The 22,862-nt window shown below is 41.9% G+C and overlaps 1 protein-coding gene across 1 annotated transcript in view; it reads left to right on the top strand.

The window, feature by feature from the left end:
• The window catches only part of TXLNB (taxilin beta), a 36,282-nt gene extending 14,144 nt beyond the window's left edge, over nucleotides 1-22,138 (top strand). Inside the window, exons 5-10 of the mRNA XM_082303269.1 lie at nucleotides 3,320-3,514; nucleotides 5,175-5,294; nucleotides 10,462-10,536; nucleotides 15,725-15,817; nucleotides 16,935-17,030; nucleotides 18,118-22,138. Of these exons, the coding sequence (XP_082159395.1) occupies nucleotides 3,320-3,514; nucleotides 5,175-5,294; nucleotides 10,462-10,536; nucleotides 15,725-15,817; nucleotides 16,935-17,030; nucleotides 18,118-18,915 (1,377 nt within the window). The 3' untranslated portion in view covers nucleotides 18,916-22,138. The remainder of the gene's footprint in view (nucleotides 1-3,319; nucleotides 3,515-5,174; nucleotides 5,295-10,461; nucleotides 10,537-15,724; nucleotides 15,818-16,934; nucleotides 17,031-18,117) is intronic.
• The last annotated feature ends 724 nt before the right edge of the window (nucleotides 22,139-22,862 follow it).

Below are 22,862 nucleotides of genomic sequence, written 5' to 3'. Positions count from 1 at the left end.
AATTCCCATTAACTGCAGATCCGTGCAGCCAAGTGGTGATGAATATGCAATGCAGAGCTGCATTGAAAATCCACAGGGCAGATCAAAGAAGAAAAATTTCTGGTTAGGACTGGATACCAGCCTCAAATTCTCACTTACATACAGTCCAGCTATTTTGATTATTTCCTTGCAGTTACACAGATGTTTAATTCTCCCTCCAAGAAAAACAGAATAAAGGTTTGTAAAATAGTGGAATGTGTTCCCACTGCAATAAAGAGCAGCTCTGCTAAGAGCAACAGCAACTCATTTCTCTGCATGGAGTTCGTGTTCTGCCAATTATCTGACAGTTTGGTAGCTATTTAGCATCTTGTAGTGACATGAGCATCTCAGGTCCCTCGTCCTTCCTGCCACCAGGCATTAAGCAATGACTTTCATACAAATGTCACAAAAGTCAACAGCTTCAGTTATGGGCTCAGCTCCAAACTGGCTCAGACTGTGGTGTCTGGGAATGAAGAGCACAGTTCATTGAAAAAAAGCATTCCTGATATGGAAAAAAGGCTGATATGGCTTCAGCAGACCAATAGTCTTCTGGAACTGCCCCAGAGAGGCACAAGAACGATTCCAGTGTCAATCACATTCTTCTATTTGCAAATAATCTCACATTCCTGTGCTAAATCCCAAACTGCAAAATATCCTGTCTTAATTTTAACAAGGTTTTACTCAATACATTCTTACATTCTTGGCAGCAAAACATGAGAGCAAAAGCAATATTGCACTAGGACACAAGAATATATGTTTGAAAGGGTAAACATGGAGTGCAAATGTTCAGAAGGGCCAGAGAAAAGAGGAGTTTATGGCTGGTCTCTGCACAGTGCTGTAGCCACACTTGTCCCACTCAGCCAGCTCCCCTCACCCACACCTACCCTTAATCTGTGGCTGGGATCTCAAGGATTTAACTAATGAGGGTCCCTGAGGAGCTCCACAGGACACATACCCACCCCCCTCCCCAAGCAAACATCCTTCTCAAGTATATTTTTCTCCAAAGCAGAAGAGATACAGAGAAATACTGCATCCTGCAAATAAATGCTTGCTGGGTCAGTGTCTTTAACCTTGAATCTTTGTATTGTCTCTGTGCTCTGAATTGTATAATTTTTCTACCTCAGAAGAGCAGGAAATAAGATCTTCTGAGTAACACATGTACAAAGGGTTGGGTTTTTTACATTTGCATGATTGGTAGTCTCAGGATGTCTTGTTTCACCTTGTACTAGAACAGTTTGGTGTGACATACGCACAATCCACCTTTCTTCATTTTATATTCATATGGACTTTTTCCTCTAGAGAGCTTTAAATCACAGTAGTGACATGTTATAACACTACTTGGTCTACTGAAACAAAATATTTTTGAGGAAGGATGTTTTGTAGCCATAGAAATAGGACTTCAGACATGCAAGTTCAATTTCTCACTCTGACTTCTGGAAGTGAAGCACCTTCTATCTGCTCAGGGCTTCACCTATGTAATGGAGAACTAAGAGGTATGAGGAGTTTTTTAAACTGTATATTAGAGATAAAATGGAGTTCTGACTTAACCAAAACTGCCTAGGAATTCAAGTTAAATTTGGAACAGTTTCAAACAAAAATAAAAAGGATGACATTGTTTGTGAACATACCCTTTCAAAAGAAATTTAAATGTTTCCTTTTGGTAATGCTAAAGGACTAGATTTAAAACATCTTCTGAGCAGTGTTTTTAACTTTACTTTGGAAGAGCATTCTCCTGCTAAAAAGATATAAACGAAAAATACCTGCAAACCACTCAATTTCTGGTCAAGAAAAATGTTTCAAAATCATTCTCACCAGCTAAAAAAAAAAAAAAATTGGAGAGCTTCTCTTTCATCTTGCTGCAAATTTTCCATGTGTCCAATTTCCATGCCACGTACTGAACCAGAACTCAACCCCCAACTCATTTGCCCAGCTCCTCATGGAATTCTTCCTTCCTCTTAGGAGAGAGAGTCCTTCTGGGCTCACACTTTGTATTACTCTGTTTATGAGTATGCACACAGGTTCTTGTGTGAACTGCAGAGCACAGCAGGGCTCCATGGTGATTTCTGTGCACAAGGGTATTATTAATGGCTCCATTGTTTTTCTTCCATCATCCAAGGCACTGTCATCTCTATAGCTCCCTGGACAGCAAAAGGACAAACATGCCCTACCTTGAAGAGCAGCTGTCCTAGATCAGGCTCGTGTTGTACATGCCAAGCAGAAATTGGGTCATCTCGTATTCACCTTGCTTTATGAGCAGGGCCTGAATCAACACCTGCTATGTCACATTCATGATACAAATTATACCTTATTAGAGCTGGCTAAGGCTTTATTCAAATATATTTATAGAAAATATCCATATGCAGTGTTATCAGAGATTTTTATGCAAATTACTATGCTAGTTGAAACCTTATTAGAGTATGCTATTTGCATGCTGTGGAGTGAGTTCTTAACATGGTCCTGGCATGATTTGTAACTACAGCAGATATGGTCCTAGCCATTCTATATCAGGATTACATTCCCCAGAAGGGCAGACTGTCCTGGAAGAAGATGAGGAAGGAATAAAAATAGCCTGTATTTCTGGATGCAAAGCAATAAATCCAGATTCTTTCTGCATTGTCTTTCATATAAACAAATCCAAAACAGAACTTCAATAACAGGGAAAAAAAATAAATCAGAATGTCTGCTTTGATTCTGTAGGAAACAGCCCACAGGCTTTCCTTGATTCCACTAGCTAGTAAATCAGTGCAAATGTTCATGTCAGTTAAAAAGTTAGGGAAGGAAAATTGAGAAATTGGAAGAAATTCTTCAGAAAGGGATGGATTTCTCTTAAAAATTTAAATCCCAAAGGCCATGAATTTGATATGAAGATTCCTTGTTAGAAGGAGGCATTTTAAAGGGTGATTTTTTAATTCAGTTAAAGAGAATTTTGATAAAAGAGCTTTTGACTGCTTCCACTAAATGTCTTCTTCCAAAGCAAAAGCTGTGATGCAGTATCATGAAGCAAGACATGCATGCATGTCCTCTCTTTCAGGCTTGCTTTGATCTGAAGCTCTGCTCTACATGCATCTTTATAAATGCAAATTCTTATTTCCCTAATTTTTTCAAGGCCACTGTGTAATTTGCTCTGTAAATTTAGAATCATGCCTAATGTTGGAGCAGATGAAAGCAAGAAAATCTCCAAAGAGGAGTGCAAACACATATAATCCTTCAAAGGGAAGCCTTATGCTACTCTGAAACAGTATTTTTCTGGAACTGCTCATTATGCCTCTCACTTACTCTGTTCTCTCCCATTTAACAACAGGAGGAAACAATCCAGCGGGCACGGGAGGAAGATGAGAAGAGGAAAGAAATAACTAATCACTTCCAGGGCACACTGAGTGAAATCCAGGCTCAGATCGAGCAGCAAAGTGAGAGGAACATGAAGCTCTGCCAGGAGAACACGGAGCTGGCAGAGAAGCTGAAGAGCATCATTGACCAGTATGAGCTGCGGGAAGAGGTGAGCAATGCCCTGGCTGCTGGCTGGGACAAGCAGCACACCCGGCTGTCCCAGGGAAGGCAGGAAGCACGACCAGCAGCCTGGCCATTAGTGGAGTGTCTCACAGAGGTAACAAGGGCAGTCCCCACCCAGCTTTGCCCTCTGAGCAGGACTATGCCTGCAGCAAGCCCTCCGGTCTCTGCGGGTACGGAACTGTGTGGGACAGCGCCCTGGCCGTGGCAGCCACGGCAGCCTTGCCGCTGTGGGGAGAGGGGCTGAGGCACCCAAGCAGCAAGATGTGCCATCTGCCAGCCCCATCACAGCTCCCCCAAATCCCTGGGGACCTCCCCTAGCATCCCCTTCCTCCTTCCCACTAAGCTCCCACTGAGCACATCCCAGCTCCCATTTCTTTGGACAGCCTGTTCTGCAGGTGACAACAAATATATTTTGTTCCCTCCAGAAGCAGGTTGCTGAGAAGGGCTCTGATGTAAACTATTTGACCCCTCCCCCAAAGCAGAAAATTAGGATGACAGATACAGGAGACCCTTTGAATTGAAATAGAATTTTTTTGCAGGCAAAATGCTCACTAAGATGTAGCAGATAATAGATAGATGGGAAATTATTCTTTCTGTAAACATTGGAATTGGCCAGAAAATTTTGACACCAAAAAAATCCTCCAGTAAAATCCCAAACTAATGTTTTTTGGTTTTTTTTTTTTAATGACAAACACTAACAAATATCACAATGGGTCTTTTTGTAGTTTCTAAATACGTTTATTGTGAGACTCAGTGCAATCAGACAACATTATCATACTAAATAAAACATAAGTAATCTGTCTTTACAACCTGAAATAACTGATACAATACCTGCTTTTCCAAATCTGTTGAATCATGTATGAAGTCTTATACCAAATGAAGGAAATGTACACTCCTATCTTGTGGTATCTATGAGAAAAAAATGTGAACCAGAGGGACACACTCAGAATAATTGCTCCTATGAATTTTATCTGAGTGAATTAAGAGTGAAGAAGGCTATCAGCAACATTCATCTCCTGAAGGTCACCACAGAGGCAGGTATTTTACAGGCTAGATGAGGCCTCTGGTTTGCTTGGTCTGATCTCCAGATCCCCACTCATTTACTGTCACCCAGGCCTCCAAGCCCACACTGTGCAGGTGTGGCCAGACCAAAGGGGATGTTCTGGGCTTTTATTTACACAGAGGATGTCATGGGCTGTGCACATGCTCCCAAGTACTGCAGGTGCAATGTGTCTACACCATTGTCCACACTGTGGCTTAGATCCACCAGCCATTTAACAGCTAAGAAAAGGTGTGTCCCCAGCATATTTATTATTGATGAGCAATTATTTGATCTTCAGTCATATTAGATTATACTGATGACTTCATATGTAGACCCTAGAAGTGGCAAAAATGCTAAGGCTTTTTTTTTCCTACAATAAATCAAAATTGATAATGTATCAAGTTTCCCTTCCCATGCTAATTCTGGCATAGTTTGTTCTTATCAGAGCTGTAATTTTTTAGTAATTGCAATAGATTGGGTGTCTTCTTGTTTTGCAATGTTTTTGCCATATAAGTGTTCCAGTAAATAGCTGTACATGTACGAGCATGAAGGTCTATGTAAGATAATTAAACCTGCACATTCAGCAGAATTTATTTTTTTACAGCACCTTGATAAAATATTTAAGCACAGAGAACTTCAACAGAAACTGGTGGATGCCAAGTTGGAACAGTCTCAGGAAATGATGAAGGAAGCCGAGGAGCGACATCAGAAAGAGAAGGAATATGTACCTGTCCTTCTAATTTGTCTGTCTTTTATCTAACTTGAGGCCAAAACAAGCCCTGCATGCTATTTCACTAATATATTGGTTCTTCAGGTCCAATCTGGTCTACAGTAGCAGAGAAGTTTTTATAGCTACCATCAATGCTCAGTGCAAAGGAACAGCCTCTGGAAGGCTGCTTGCATTAGCATTAACAGTTTTAGAAGCACACTGCAGAGCAGTGGGTAAGAGCCCAAGCTGCTCCAGCTAACTCACTGTTATTGTGCAGTTGGTGCATCGTGATGTTGGGTCAGGTGATGCCATTAGTTTTCAATTTTCTCTGGTATTTGATACTCCGTCTCCCCACATGATAAATGCACACATCTAAACCATCAGAGAGGAGACCAAGAATGTGGGATTGAAGTGAAATCCCCCAGATTCAAAGCCTCCCCAGGCATCCTGCCATGGGTCCAGTTTTGACAGTGAGGAAGTCCACAGGAAGCACTTGATATGACAAAACCTCCCCTTCTCTGTTTACCTCCCTATATAGATTTGCCAGTGCCTCTTTTAGGTGGGCAGCAGCTTTGTCTGCTCTTCCTCCCTTTCCGGTGGAGGGGACATCTCTAGCAAGGGGACAGGGAAAAACAGGTCCAGGAGGGATGTCCCTTGCAGGCACAGCTGTGATGGGAGGAGGACACTCCTCCATCTGTAGTCTCACACATTTTGTGACTCAATCAGACTAAAATTAATTTTCTCAGACTGCCTGGTATTTTCATAGCAATTCTCACATCTACAAAGGATCGGAGTTCAACGCTGGCACATGGTCCCTCTTCTCAGTGGAGGCAGCAGCTCTCAGAGGGAGTGACAGGCTCTCATTAGCTGTAAGAAAGCTTTAGCTTTCACTAGTCCTCCAGCTAACTCAGAAGCAGCATGAGAGAGCTCTAAAGAGAAGACATTTATCCTTTCCCCATGTCTGGGAACAGATCTATTAGCACAAGTCTGGCTAATGAGTATCTTAAAATATGGATGAAAATGTTGGGCTCTAAGCCCTGTGGTTAGAGCACAAGGGAAACACAGCATACACCTCTCACCAAAAACAGCCCATAAGAGCATTTATTCTCTTTCTCTGCACTGATCTTGAAGCTGGAACACCCACTCCTGCTCAGCTTTACTCCCAGCTAAAGAGCAAGGGTAAAAAGGAGTTGGGGCTTCTCTGTGCAGATGTGCATATTGCCGCATGACAATTTGTAGTCCAGCTGACTTATTCCATTTCACTCTGACACCTACATAAAGCCAAACCCCAAAATTTCATTCATAACCATTGATTCTTGGTAGATTTAAACTCCAGTAAACATGTCCAAGAAATCACTTACGATGGCAAGGCAAATATAGGCTTACTTTACTGCTGTCACTGGGAGTTCTGCTACTGAGTACCAGATTTCAGATACTGGGGGAAAAAACATCCTCAAAACAGAAGACATAAAAGACCAGGCATTGGCTCTGTGGAAAACTGGCATATACATCCTTGTGTCAATGATCTTTCTTGCTGCACCTCTCAGAACATGAGTTTTGGGGCTGCTTGTCACCTGTGATTGTCCCTGTTTTAGTCAAAACTTCTTTGTGTGCATCATCCAGAAATGCAGTTTTGGTATTTTCATTTCTTTTAAAGCACTGAAAGTCATCACTGTCTACAATTGGGAGTGGAAGATTTTCTTTTTGGCTTTGCTGTGTGTATGAAATAACAGGTTTGAAAACACACTACAAAACCTTTACACAGTGGGTGTATAATAGCATGCACAGTGTACAAAGAATATTTTTCCCATTGTCCAAATTAATGCTAAAAAATCCTGCCCTTGAGGTAAGCTGGTGATGTATGGCTAACATCACCTCCAAGCAAGGTAGATTTAGCTACAGAACTTCAGGCCAAAAGCCATGCAATGAGTCAAGGCATAATTAAGCATGTCACGATTCATCACAGGTAGCCGAACACCCAGAGATCTGGCCTACACTTGACTCCCACCTCCATCCTATTGATGTGATCTTAGTCCCACCCACCCAGCTATTGTGCTAGGGTCTGTGGGAGTAATGTATATACATGTATGTATGAAATCAAGGTGCTTTTGATGGAGTTTTCTCACTCAGCTGTTAACTCTCTCCAGCTCAGTAATGTGAAAAATTAGAACAGTTTTCAGAACCTTTCTCTCCATAGAATTTTCTCATCCCTGTGCATGACCTTTGCTGCAGGATTTTGTAAATGTTCTTAAATGAAAATAATTGTATTCTTTTATCTATTTGATTACTCTTTGAAGGCTCACTTTGATGCTTTCCCATGCACTTCTTCCATGTGGGAATCTCTGCCCCCATGCAAAACTACTTAATTTTTCAAATATTATTATGGGATTAGGGTTAGGGTTAGGATTAGGTGCTCAGGGTTAGGGTTAGTTTTAGGCTTAGATTTAGGCAAGGAGAGATGTCCCCTCTTGCAGAGTCTGTACACCTCAAAAGGACCTCATTTCTTGCACCATTCACTCTACACATGCGTCAAAGAATGTGATTCTGAATTTAATCAGCAATGGTTCATAATATGGCTTTCACAAATGTCAACTTGACCAAAGGATGCAATTTTACCACCATCCTGGAACTGGTCAGCACTTCTTGGACATCCTCTCCCCCATACCAAATATTTTCAGCACTTCTAATACAAACTTTGATGCGCAATTAATTGCAGTTTAAAGTGTCTGAGGCTTTCAAGAATATGACTGCAAGGTATTGGTCAGATTTCTATATAATTGTAATTTACCAAGTCTGACAGCAAAAAAGCGAAGCTTCATTTTCACTAAGCCAGCCCCTGTGACTGTCTGGGCCTCCAGCAGCTATCCTAGCTCTAATAATAAATACAGTGTAGCATCACCACACTTCACTAAAGTGCTGCTCTGTAAACACCACATGCAATATTTATTCATTTCTTGATACTTCAGCCTCCTTGTTACCACTTCATAGTCTATTAATAAATGTATCGGTTCTGACTCGTTTTCTCCCAGCTTGGTATTTGCAGATGACCTCAGGCTGCATAAGAATGCGTGCTAATTTGAGCAAGCCTCTCTGTGGCTTGCTTCCATTACAGAAGAGTTTATTAACTCTTGGATTTTCACTGACTGCAGAAGCTATGTGGGTCAATAAGAGAGAGGGATTTCATTAAGAGGCAAAAGAAGCAGTATTTCTTTGCCTTCTCTGTCCATCTGTTACGCTGCGGCCAAAGACATGGTGCAGGAGGTGGGATCTTTTAATTATTCCAGTCACACTGCGTATGGAGGTAACCCTAGCTGAGATTAAAGCAATACTGATAAAAGCCCAGTTCTTGGAAGCAATGACTGGTATAGAGACTGGGTAGCTCTGAAGGTTTTCAAATGGCTTTTCATTAAATCATTCAAACCCTATAAATTCTAAAAAGCACTCTAAAAAAAGTAGATATCAAAGAAAGGTGAAACTTAAAAATCCAGGTTTCATCAAAACTTTTAAAAAATTGATTTTTTTTTTACATATGTAAAGCATACCCTCTTCCGAGAAAATAAATGAATGAACCGATGCTCATTTAACCCACACCAGTTCTTTTTACTGGCTATGGCACAACCTGTTTGAAATTTTAATCAACAAGATCTGAATTCAAGGACTTGATTTATCTCCATTGAACCAAACATCAACTTAAATTCTCAAAATAAATATTAAGAGGCAGGTATAAAACAAATACAACACGGCGTTTCTTCATAGTTGAGCTGTAAAACATTCTTGTCTAGGAAACTTTAGATGGCAAAAATTCAGTGGGTCCAAATCAAAAGGGAGAATTGATGGAAGAAATATTTTTCTAGAGCTGATATATATATGTTTATATGTCTAATTCAGATAGTCTCTGTGCCACAAACAGCTGGAGGCAGTCAGCATTTTAGGGTTCATCCTCAGCTCTTTTACCGGGTGGTATTTGCATCGTTTACATGTGTTATTTCCAATGAAATATTTAGAATAAAAGCTTTTACTGGGGATCAAATACATTTTCTGCATGTGCTTCTACTCACCTTTCAGTTCCAGTACAAGTAAGATCCACTGACGTACACAATCCTTTTAATTTTCAATATATTTTTAGAGCCCAGCTGTGCTATTTTAAATACAATTTACAGTACAATTTAAGTACAATTTAATCCAACAGAGCAAAATCCTGTGGTAAAATAACTTCTTTATGTCTCCTTTCTCAAGCTATCATTAGCATTATTTTTCTAAAATGTATTTGGCCTGACTAATAAAACACTTTATAAATGTTTGGTAGACAACAGGGACATTTCTTTAACACTTTGGTAAATGTTTCCTGCTTTCAGATTAAACCAATTGCTAAAATACTACTGTGTACTACTAGTACAGCACTACTGTGTGGAAGTGCTGGCTCAGAACTGTAGCTAGGAAAGGTCTCTGCACGCCTCATTGCTACAATTCATTCAGCCTCAACCAATCCTCCACCTGCTCTATCTGCAGCCTGCATGCCAGAATGTAATTTTGCCAATCACCTTGGAGTAGGGAATCACACCTTCCCAGGAGCAGCCAGGCAAGAAACTGCAGTCAAGCTCCTCCTGGGCTGCCTACTTAACCCGAGACATTTATCACCCTGAGCTGGAATTCTCCACTTGCCAATGCAAACAGAGCCCAGAGATAACAGACAGCACAAAATTTATGACATTTACTATGCACTGGCTTTCTGAAAACTTGCAGATTTTTTTTGAGGCAGGTCTGACTGTGACAATACCCACATGCTAAGTCATGGTCATTATTGCAAAAGGAAGTTTGCCATTCACTGGAGAGCAGGAATTTGGCTGGAGCTGTGCTGAAATGAACATGCCAGAAAGTACCATAACCATTCTCTAGAAGTCTGGTGAAGATATGATTAAATACCACACTTCTTATAGCCCGCTGTACTGCACACTTAATTCCAAGTAGGTTTTGAACTCCTATTCAAATATGCCTTTGGAACCCATATAGCCTGTCCCGTATCTCAGGATAATACTAAATACTCTGTCTTACCTAACTGCTCCAACTATATTCACCTGAAAGCTAGATCACTCCTTATCATAGTAAGAGTAGCTGGAGGATGAGGATTTCCAGCTGATAAACTAGGGACCTAACAGTTTTCTCTCTGTCGCCCAAAACACAGCTCCTGAACCAAGCTGCAGAATGGAAGCTCCAGGCCAAAATGTTAAAGGAGCAAGAGACTGTCCTACAGGCACAGGTGACGTAGGAGAGGTGATTGCATGGTGTGCCTTTGTTTGCCAGTTTTTAACCCATGAGGCACATTCCAGGTAAAGTATCCAAACTACTTTCTGTGCATTCCTTCTAGCCTCATTCTACATCCCATAGACTATTGCAAAGGAAGCAGGTTATTTTCAAGCCAACTGTAAGGTAATGCCCATACTGCAAATCATACTCTGACAAGCGGGTTGTTTAGTCTAAAGAAGAGAAGAGAAGGCCCAGGGGAGACCCTTTTGCAAATTTTTGGTATTTAAAAGAGGTTTATAATGATGGAGAGAGACTATTTGCCAGAGCATGTGATAGGACAAGGGGTAACAGTTTTGAAGTGAAAGAAGAGAGATTTATATTAGGTATGAGGAAGAAATGCATTGCTGGGAGGATGGTGAGACACTGGAAAAGGTTGTCCAGAGAAACTGTGGATTCCCTATCCCTGGTAGTGTTCAAGGCTGTCTGGATGGGGCTTGAAGCAACCTGATCAGTGAAAAGTGTCCCTGCCTAAGGCAGGAGGACTGGACTACATGATCTTTAAAGGTCCCTTCCGACCCTAATCATTCTATGTGCTATGATTTATGAGTGTATATAGTACTCAACCACAGAACAACGTGTGTGCCTCGATTATTCACCATAACTACCCTTCAGGCAGGTTTCTAATACAGCAAATCACTGAAGCACATATGAATCAGGAAACATGTTTACCAAACTGGAGCTGCTGTGTCCATATGCTTTTATGGACTGGGGTGCAAAAGCATAATTTTCACTAACTTTAACAGGAATTCTGTCTACTAAGGGCATATAGAAAGGGGTCTCTAGAATTTCAGTGCTTAATTGTAATTTGAAACTTTCAATAAAATAAAATTACTCACCAAAATTACACCAGCAGTCAAGCTGGAGTGAAAGACAGTAAAACCAAGAAATAGGCAGAATATACTACAATGCAACAATCAACCTTGAATAGTCAAGTGAGACCTTGAATCGGTGAATGAGAACACTAGATGACATTAAAAAGAGAGAGTATCAGTAGATTTTTCTAGATTTAAGAAACACTTATGTAGATTTATCTTCCTTGACCTGTCTGTGAGAAAGTTTCCCCTCTAGCAGAACCTTGAGGGAGGTGGTGTCAGTCCATCAGCCCCTCTTGCAGCTGCCAATCTCCTCACCCATCAAGAAGCGCCCTCCTAGCCCTTGCTCACAGTTAATCATACAGGGAAGTTGTCCCAGCTTTTCCCTTGCAGATGGTCTAATTGCTACCTGTTGAGCAGTCAAGAAATGCTGGTGTTAAACTGATAATTTGGAAACATGTTAAGAGGGGTTTTGTTTTTCACATGTTTATTCAAAGGCTGAGATAAGCCAGTGGCACACTGAAGAACATCATATAAACTGCTGCTGACAATAGATTGACAGGTCCTGCAATCAAACCTCAAAGGCCTCCAACTGAGTCTGTCCCAACTGCAAACCTGCTCCTGATTTTCTCAGAGTGGTTTTAATTAAACTTTCATGTTCAACCAGAAGAAAAAAAAAAAATATGCAGGCAGACCTCTGTAGCCAGTTTAATGAAACTGGAGGTATTGATAAAAACTTGAATATATTAGGCACACATTTGAAACAGAAAAAGTGTTTTCAGAAAAATCTAGTCAAAGTAAGTCTGTAAAGGCATTGAGAATACACGTGCCCCTTGCAGACTTGTGCAGACAAAAATTAGGTGATTCACTTCCTGAAATGAAACATGTAGTTAGGTGTGTTGCTCAAGTGTGAGAGCTCTGTCACTTACACCTCAGCTGGGAATAACATTATTAGTATTATATTTTTAAATTTTTATTATTTCCTCTATGGTAGCACCAAAGGACCTCCCTCATGGACCAGATGCTATCATGCAGGGGGGTGTTGTGCAAGTGCAGAACAGAAAGAGCATAAAGAGTTCCTTGATGCAAACAACACAAAGCAATAAATAGATATTATGTGCCATCCCTGGAAGTGTTCCAGGACAGGTAGGATGGGACACTGAGCAACCTGGTCTAGTGGAAGGTGTCCCTGCCCATTGCAGGGATGGTCTTTGGGGTCCCTTCCAACACAAGACTTTCTATGATTTCTATGATTCCATGAGGAACAGATGCATGGAAATTTAAGAGAAGACAGTGGGTCAGTGAGATCGGGAGAAGCCATAATATAACCTTCACAGTGAGATATTACTCTGTTTCAGAGGAGGCGATGAACACCCACTGCTTCCTTGAGCTGGAAAGAACTGGGGACATCCTGTTCATGCCAGCCTGTCTCTGGGTGGCACAATATGCCTGAGAGAGCCAAATCTGGCGCCCCAAATGGTGACAGGGATCTGGCACTATCTGAGGGGGTACACCCAAACTGTGGTGCTGCTTCCCAGGATGCTGCATGCTCTCCCCAGGCATGATGTTTAGGCAGACTATTTCAGCTTCACACACTGGAACAAAATAAAAATATAGAAGTCAGTCGAGACCTTTAGTGCAACCACTAGGCCATGGCAACCAAGAAGAACATAACAAGGCCAAAGGGGTGTCCCCACTGTAGCACCCTCTCAGCATGGCAATGCTGAGGTGCCCCCACTTCCCAAGGCCTTGCACTCACAGCTGTGCTGCCTCTGCCGTCCCTGCCCACACAGTCCTGCTGGATGCAGCAAGGGAGTCCTCATCTCCCTGACCTTGGAGCACAGGTACATGCTCCTAGGGAGAGACACCTCTCACAGCCTGTTCCCAGACACTATGAAAACATTCCTTTATTATTCAGCTTTAAATTGCAGAAGCTGTTCTTGGTGCTATGGTGCTGCCTAGGGCCCCAGCTGAGGTCAGAGCTTGCCCTGTTCAAATGTTAAAGGTTTTTGACCTAATTAAACAATACGCAAAAATTGGAAGGGAAAGCAGAGACAGAATTGAGGTGAGTTTTTTTAAAACAGACCTGGGCTAGGAGCCTCAGTTGTCTGACTCCCACCCCTGCTCCATCACCTGGCTTTGGGATGCTCAGGCATTTCTCCTTAGAGTTATGACATCTCTTCCAAATGTCAGTGTTCCACTGATACACTTGGTATCAGTGTCCCACTTAGGCTGTGGAACTCGGGCTGCTAAGACAAATCCCTCTGAGTTTTCGTTTGTGCCTAGGTCACAGCTCTGGCTACAGCCTTGTATAAATTCAGACAGGCAAGCTCCACACCAGCTAGCTCTGATATTGGCACCACCGAGCACTCCGTATGGGTTAACCTCCGGTGTCTTCACCCAGCTCCATGGGGTAGGGTGAAGCCAGAGCCCTCCTCACAGCCTCCAAAGCCCTTACAACCCAGGTTGTACTTAGCTAGAACACATCCACTGTACTTTGCATTGGGGCACCATAACAACTATCTTGAACGAACATGATACATAATTGATGATACCTAATTTCAAAATCAGAATTAAAGCCACCCCACTATTAGCAACATTCTGTAAATCTTCTTTTCCTCAGTAACTGCACAGAAGTATCAGAGGAGGGGGTGAGTTAGCTGGCACCACACTAAAGAAAAGCTTCTAGATAATCCTTTATCCAGCTCCCTGCTGGTGTGGAGAGAGAGGGCAACCAGCTTCCACCCACACACCAGAATACTGCAGGCTGCTCTTGAACCTCCCAGTGCTCTGCACCCACCCTGTCTCAGCCACCACATGTGACACCATTACTTTCCCTAAGAGCTGCCAGGCTGGATAAATGAAATGTCTGATCACCTAAACACTGCTGGGACCAGAAGGTTCCAACCACTGTTCTGGCACCAGAAGGAAGGGAACAAGCTGGAGCTGGTCTTCTTTTCCAAAGGAAGAAAAACCACCAAACAAACAAACAAAAAAGCCCCACCAAACAAAAAAAAACCAAACCAACCAAACAAACAGAACAACCAGAAAAAGTTGAAAACAAGAAAATCTTACAGAAAAAATAACCTCAGATCTTTAGAACATTTGTTCCCCCAAAACCATCTGATGATTTTGGATACAAAAAAAAAGTAATAATGACAAAATACAGCCACAGATGAACTTTCACAGGGCTGCCAGGTATAAACTGATAGCAAAATATGGAGCCCTGGTAGTCTGAAATGCTGCCACATTGCAACAGAACTTTCTTCTGCTCTGCTTCATGAAGTGAAACTGGCAGAAGAGGCTGGCTGTGGATGGCTTTCTCTGTCTTTGTTGGCCTTGCCTACAGCTGCAGTCCAAAACAGAGCTGACAAGGTGCTCTCTCAGCTCACTCAGGCTGTGGTGCAGGGATGCATCTTGAAGGAATCCAGTGCAGAGTCACTGTGGTGTGAAAGTGAAGGGTGGGCTTTGCTTACATGCCAGATAACATAGAAAGACACTCCTCTTGAACAGGGGAGTCCAGTGAAGCACATCAAACACTGCCTGTGCAGCTCCTGGCCACAGCCAGAGCCATCAGGTGGAAAGATGGAAGAGCGAGACGGCAGCGTGATGTGGGGATGCCTCTCCCCCAGCTCACTTGGACATCAAAAGCATCATAGCCAGGGTAGCACCCAGGTCCCAGCCTGGCTGGAGGAGTAATCCACAAGGCAGGTGAACAGCCAGGCAGCCAGGCAGTATTGAGATCCTCTGTTCAGGGCTGAAACCCCCAGGTTAAAGCTGGGGTTTGGGGATGTCTACATGGTGAAGCAAGGCTTAGAGCTCAGGCACAGCTCTGCTCACGCTGGCTCCCACCTTGAGTTAATCCCACTGAATGGTCCTGCATAGCATCAGTGGTTGGACCAGCTCAGGTTAGTCCTTGCCCGTGGAAGTGGGCCAGGGATCAAACCAAGGAAAATGTTTTCAGAAGTCTTTATATCTACAGAATTACTTTTTTCTGGGCACTCTGTATAGAGACACCATAGCTGCAACATTCAGGAGAACAGGGCATCCATAATTCCCAGGTACTTTTAAAATCACTTGCCTGGCTCTTTCTATTCTTACTCAGTTTACCTTTCTGCAGTAGAGGAATCATAGTAGTTTGCAACCATAAAAAGATGCATAGAGTTTCTCTTTCCTGATGTTTGTGCTTCATGGTCTCCAAACAGAAGCTAATTTCCATGTCCAAACACAATACTTATTTTATTATCTTCTACCAAAGTAGAAGTTCACCATCCTGGATGTTCTGAAATTACTGAGTGGGTTTTTTTTTTTTTCTCTCTGTTAATACAGATCACTCTCTACTCTGAAAGGTTTGAAGAATTTCAGAAAACATTGACCAAAAGCAATGAAGTGTTTGCCACATTCAAACAGGAGATGGAAAAAGTGAGTAGGAGCTCATGCTTGAACTCTGTAATTGATAGTTTCTTTTTAGATTCTGATATTTCTTACTGTAATAATTCTATCTGAGATGGGACCATTTCTGCACATTTTGAAGAATAATCTCATCAACATTGAAATAAGATTTAGGACACACTCAGCCACAAGTGACAGCAGGTTAGATTTCAGCTCTGCAAGATGAACAGCAGAAAGGAGCGCAGAAAGCTCTCCGTTTTAGCTAAAACTGAAAATGCCTGGAAGAATAAACATTTTACATAAAATGTAATGTGGTGGTTGGGTACAGATCCCTAAGACATACCAGAGGGGGAATCTGGAGCCATATTTATCAGACCATGTTCCCAGGAGTGAACTTCTGGATGACTGACACTGGTACAGAGAGTTTGACATAGGCTACATATCTTTCTACCTGAGTGTGTAGGCAGAGCTGAAGCCCACCAACCCCTTTCCACCATATGGAAACAGTCCAACAAACAGTTTCCTTGCAGCTGGGGTTCTTATTTCCTGTGATGAATGGGAGTTAAAACCCCGTTCCCACCCACATGTTGTACCTGCTTTCATAATTAACAGCGTTCTGCTCTGCCACCAAGGCTCAAAATCCTCATGCCCTGATCCCGGCAGCCTCTAATGATTCTTCACAGAGAGTTCTGTCTGCAGAAAACAGAAGGGAAAATGGTGCTATTTAGCTAGTGGTGTGTTTTGGAGGTAGTATAGAGGGGTGCCTAATCCAGGGGGAACTTGCCTGGCCTCGATGGCTCAGAAGAGCCCATCTTTAACTTCCCAGCAATCTAACACTGTGGTCTGGTAAAGAGACGAAGATTCCACCATTGCTTTGCCTTTTGTTTTTGTGGTAGTTTGTATGCTGGAAGTTGGCTATAATCAATTGGTCCTACTTTTGGGACTACAGACTAGAGGCTGAAAGTTATATAGCAGCTACTTAAAATGAAATCCATCCCTTAACATAAATTATTACTTAGCACAGACACTACAGCCGCTGGTAGAAGAGTTATGAGTAAGGCCAAAGACTTGAATAAAGGGGCTGCCCTAATTTCATCTGCACCATGGAATTTCTGTTGTGATTCAGCTTTTCTTCCTGATTCTATAGATGACAAAGAAAATGAAGAAGTTGGAAAAGGATACTGCTACATGGAAATCCAGGTTTGAGAACTGTAACAGAGCATTACTGGACATGATTGAAGAGGTGAGCAGTCTTTCCCATATCAAGATGCATCCTTTTCCCCACATAAAGCTTTAACCAGGAGATGAGATAACCTGAAACTGCCAGAAGTCAGTGAAAAGTTTCTTCTTGAATGTAAGGATCTCTCTTTCAAGCTACCTTGACAATTGGATGTCTTTAAGGAAAAAGACAATCCCAGCTGCTAGGGCTTTCAAATTGCGCAGGCATTCACTACATCCATGATAAACTGAATTATGTAACTCTGAATTTTAAGTGCTCTAAAAATGGGTGATTCTTAATGCTCTCCCATAGAAGCAAATTGGCATTAGTTCACTTCATGCTACTTTCTGCATAAGAGCATCTACCCAGGGAATTAATGTGTTCTAGCTAATGAACTTTAAAATCATGCCTTTCATTAACTTCCTGTGTAGTCAAACTCTAAGAGTCAAAAGCAAGTATTGTGTCTCACCATACCTTTAAATGTGCTGTCCCAGGGGCATTGCAAAGGAAGTTCATAAGCACATTGGAACTCATTCAAAGAAGGTAAGAGGCTGCCTGAAATTTCACCCCAAACATATGCTGAACTTGGACCAGATCTTTCTGGTTAGCTTTGTAGCTCTGTGCAATTGCTACTTCGATTTCTGTATCTCTTGTTTCCTCACTGGGTGTAGAAAATGCTTCAATTCAGGATGCTCTCGCAGAACCCAGAAGCAAGATAAACAAAAAATATAAAGGAGCTTGTTTTTCTCCAAATTCACACGCACACCTACCAAAAGTCCAAGTAGGCTTTTGGATGCTTATCTGTATGGACATCCACTATGCTTTTCCATCTCTTCACATCATAAGTAGGTATTCCTGCAAATGTATTTGAGTGAAATTGATCTGAATATGTATGCAGAATGTTAATACACTGTGGTTACAGGGATGAATTTCCTCTTGAAGCTTTCCAAAAGACCATAGTTATTGAAGAGCAGTTGGTGAAAGCCAGCCACCTGGCAGCATCCTCTGAGGGCTGCTTAGATCTCAAATTATTTCCTAATTGCCAGTTCCACTAATGAATTGTATGCACCCAAACTGAGCCTGTACCTTTGCCTGATGTCTTTGTCTACAGAAAGCCATGAGGTCCAAGGAATATGAGTGCTTCGTGCTGAAAATCCAGAGGCTAGAGAACCTTTGCCGTGCTCTGCAGGAAGAGAGGAATGAATTGTACAAAAAAATAAAGCAAGCACAGTTCCCAGAAGAGGTGAATGGAAACAGCATCTTAGAAGAAGAAGAAGATGATGACACTGATACAACCCCTTCCTCCTCTGAGCAGGCAAGCATTGAGCTGCATGAGAGTGACAAGAGGATGCTGAAGCAGCTGGCTGAAGCTTTCAGGGTGTCCCACAAGGCAGAGGAGTCCCTCCCAAGCAACAGCAGCAATCCAGAGACCTGTGACACTCAAACATGCAGTGCCACCCTGCTGCCAGAACCCCCTGCTCTTTTCCTTCCACATTCAGAGGCTGGGAATCACTGTGAGCAGCCCAGCACAAGCACACCAACACCCACTGAACGCACACCAGCACCCACTGAAAGTATGACAGTGGCCACCGAGGATGTGTCAAAGCCCACCAAAAGCATGCCCTCACTTCCAGACAGGGTGCCAACACCCACAGAAAGTGTGCCAATGCCTCCCGAGAGTGTGCTAGTACCCACTGGGAATATGCCAACACCCACTGAAAGCATGCCAGCAACCCCCGAAAACGTGCCAACACCCACACAGAGCACACCCACTCCCCTTGAGAATACGCCAGGACCCATTCATTGTCCACCAAAAGCTGCAGAATGTGCAGATGACCCAGGAAATACAGCTGTCCAAGGTCAGTCTGCAGAGCAAACAGGGGACACAGACATGGAAGCAGTGGACTGAAGACACCATGTTTCCAGGCTTGTCTTCGGTAAACCAGAGCTCTGCTTTGTCCTCTAAATGGAGACCTTTTTATTTTTTAAAGAAACAAAAATTGGTTCCTAAAACACACTCATGTATCTGTATGCAAATGTAATGCACTTCTCTTTGCTACCACTACCCAGTAATAATGGGTCTGCCAATTTTGCAGTCCTTCATCTGCTTGAAGTATAATATTTTCTTAATGACATGAAAATACAATGAAATCACAGGATCTTTTTTTCCCAGGCATGATGAGTCATCTCATTCAGCAAAATAATTTTAGTGTTGCAGTACCATGTTTCCAAAACCATTGCAATTCTCATGCATATATTTAAAGACTCACGATTAATTCTATCTATTTGTTTTGACATTGCATAAAAGATGGCCTACTTGGACACACAAGTGATTTTAGTAAATGAGGTGAAATGAATCTGTAATTACAAAGTAAAATAGTGAAAGTATAAATGTGGGCAGCCATATCCAAGGAGCAGTTCAACAACCAGAGGTGAATTTTTGGGCAAGGAAATGACCACTCAGCACTGTAGCCTAAATACCCACAAGCTTTCAGCCTTACCTTCCATTGGTCTTTCCTGCTCAGTGTTCTAGAATAGGTTCTGTTTTCAACAGAACTACAGGGAAAGGAAAAAGATCTTTTCTAGATTCCCATAAAATAACTGAAAACAATATCAACTTCCAAACTGATAGCAATTTCCAAGGTAGGGGGTCACAACTCTCTGTCTCCATCCAATAAAAAACTGCTACACTGTCATACTGTTTGGAATCACAAGCCCAACAGTGGTGATCATGCCTGTTTCCAGCTCACAAATGAGATTAGAAATTCAGAAGTTGGTCGCAGATCCCAGGTTCTAGGCAAGGAGCAGAAAGCAGAGGGGAAGGTACCAGGATGTATTCCAGAAGAATAATCCTGAGATCATGCTTCTGGATGGTGCTGTCCCTCCCAGTTACAGCCACATGAACCACAGCTTCCTCCTGGCACTGCTGCACGTGCTAATGCTCCCAGCAGAAGGATGAGAACACTTGCCTGTCACCCCATTCTAGAAGCAGAGCACAAGTCAATAACCCAGAAGCAAAGAGGAACCAGGAAAGTAGAAATATCTCTGACAGACACCTCCAGGGGCTGGCTACATTCTCATCCCCTTATCTCGTCTAACTGGCTCTTCCCATCTGCCTGCCAACAACTCTTGCTTAATAATGTAGCCACCTTGCCAGAAACTGGTTTATTCTGGTGCCAAGAACAGAGATGAAGAAGGAAGGAGGAAAGAGAGGGTACCTACCCAGACAGCTCTACTGTCTCAAGCAAGGAGAGTAAGGAGGCTTTTAGAAAGAAAGTTTTAAAAATCCTGTGGACACATTCCTTGTTTCTCATCTCCTTCCTCTGAATTCCATCCAGGCCTTTCAGAGTCTCAGCTGGATAGCTTAAGAATTTGAAAAGGGCAATTAAACTCTTGTTTAAAGATGTTTAGAAGTTGAAAAGGGAAATATTAAAATCAAAGAAACCCATGTTTATAGACAATCCCAAGAAGACCCTGAAGACGAAGTGATTCATTCAAGCCAAAGTTGAAATACACATGAACCATGAGGAAAGATGTCATTTTTGGCAGACCATGGGAAACAGTAGCCATAGAGTCCTTCCAGCATGCCACCCTCCTAAAATGGGGTTTGAATCTTTGCTTACTGCCAACATGGTTCCTACTCTGGTTAAATATGCATGTGCACTGTTTGGTCCAGCCTTTTCCAGAGCTAACTCTTGGAGTATACAGAGTGTAAGTTGCCACACTGTGTTTGGATATGGCCTGTAGCTATTATCAGTACAGTTTTCAAGTGTGAATGCTTTATGTTAGATAACAAGACCTGCAGGATTTATCTCATGTCTTTAATCATCTGAAAGTAGATAATGTGAGTCGTAGTTATCTTAAGCTCCTTTTATAAGCCTTTTACAGTGAAGAAGAAAAAGCATCTTTTGAGGACAAGTTATCTCATGGTAAGACTGGCAGCCAAGTCAGAAGGAATTACTTTCTCTCTGAAGACGATATTTCTCTTCAGATTCTAGAGCCAGCCTAACACAACAAATTTAAATTTAATATGCCTACTGTTAGGTATCTAAATTAGGCAACATGAATCCCATCAAATATTCAGATTCAAAGCCCTAAGCGAATGGCCATCTCTAAAAACCAAGCCAGTTATATGCCTGTGAAAACATTAATCTGTAACAAATCTTTATCCTAAGATAAAAAGTTATACTCACCTGATACACTTTTTTTAGTTTCCATTGACTGAAGGTGGTAGAAATATAGTTTCCATTACAAGTTTTGTTGGTTGTTAGGGTGACTTTTAAAATTAATGCAATTTATGTACTTGTTAATGTTTTGGGTGTTTTAATTCTTGATCTTGTTTGATTCTGTTGCCATTTTAGTAATTACCTGCATGAAACCAACTTATTTTTCTTTAAATAGGCCCTTCTTTTTCTTCAAATAGTCTTCAGTTGTTGATGTTTTCTTATTCATTCAAATGTTCAATAATAATGGCCTTGCAACTTTAGATTGGTTCCATTTTGCATAACCATTATGGTCACATCTTTAATTATGTAACTGATGTCTCATACCTTCCAACTTCAGCGAGCAGGGAGACAAGGATCCTGCAGATAAAAACTTCCTACATAGTTATGATTTATTCTTACAGCATCATTCCTCATGAATAAATACATAGTCTTCTGGGAAAATTACTCCCCCTCTATTCCACCTTCCTCATTTTTGCCCTTGTAATTCTAACACTGCACTCACATACTTGCAATTCCTATTACTATGAGTTTCTCTCACATGCCTGTTGCTTCTCTTCTTTAATACCATGTACCAACTGCATTTTATCCCAGCAGTTTCCTGCTCATTTTCAGTGCACACATACAACACTGAAAGCACAGGAGAGTGACCTTTATACCTTTTAGTTTCAGGATTTGGTTTCATGTGTTTACAAGGGATAGGAATTGTAGGGAAAATTCTGGCTGATCCCAGGCTGCAAAGAGCATTTAGAGTCAAACTGTGGGGATGGTTTATGTATAATCTCACAGCCTGTAGAGCTGTGGAAGGCTGTAGTACCCTCATAGTGGTGGAAAATCTGTAAAATTTAACCAAGCACCTGTTAATCATCCACTGCATCAGACTGGAAGATTAAATCACCATCACCATGACAGGTTTCTGTGTGCTAACCTTCATTTTCTCATTCTTCTTCAACATTAATTCCTGGCCTCCCTTGCTCTTTTCTTCCACTGGTACCCAATATAAAACTGACTCTGCACAGTATCGGTGTCCTTGTGAAGGCTTTGGGATGGCAGTCTGCACAACAGCTCTGCTGCACTTCCCTCAAGGTGCCTCTGCACTCAAGGCACAGAAACCCACAACATTTCTGTGGTCATCTGGAGGCAGCAAGTGGCAGTGAGACGTGTCTCCCCAGTGTTCATCATTATCATCATTATTCTACTAATCTGGCAGTCTCACCAATCCTGGTGTGTTCTGTGGTTGCCTCCTTCAGTTTTGCTTTTATTTCACACAGTTACTCCCTTACCATCAGGCACAGATTTGGGGGTGAGGAGAGGTGGTGATGGTAGCTATTTCTTCCTTACTAAACCCATCCATTGCTGCACTGCTTCCAAACCAGCAATAGTCCTTATTGGCAAAAGTTGCAAGGAAAACACAAAAATATTTTGCCTTTATGCATGTCTGACCTTTTGTCACCTCAAAAATATAACAGCTCCCCTGCTGAATATGTAAAATACAACATTTTTCAATAATCAAGGGTTTTTCCAAATGTGAGGGAATTTTCATGATGACTACTAAAATCACATTCATTATGTTAACATGACACTCTCACCTAATTTCTGATCCCCATAGCAGACCACACCACCAATAAATCTC

This window comes from Coloeus monedula, assembly GCF_965178545.1.
Source record: "Coloeus monedula genome assembly, chromosome: 2".
In the NCBI taxonomy this organism is placed as follows: domain Eukaryota; kingdom Metazoa; phylum Chordata; class Aves; order Passeriformes; family Corvidae; genus Coloeus; species Coloeus monedula.
The sequence above is the reverse complement of the archived record's forward strand: the minus strand, read 5'-3'. Positions and strand labels throughout refer to the sequence as shown.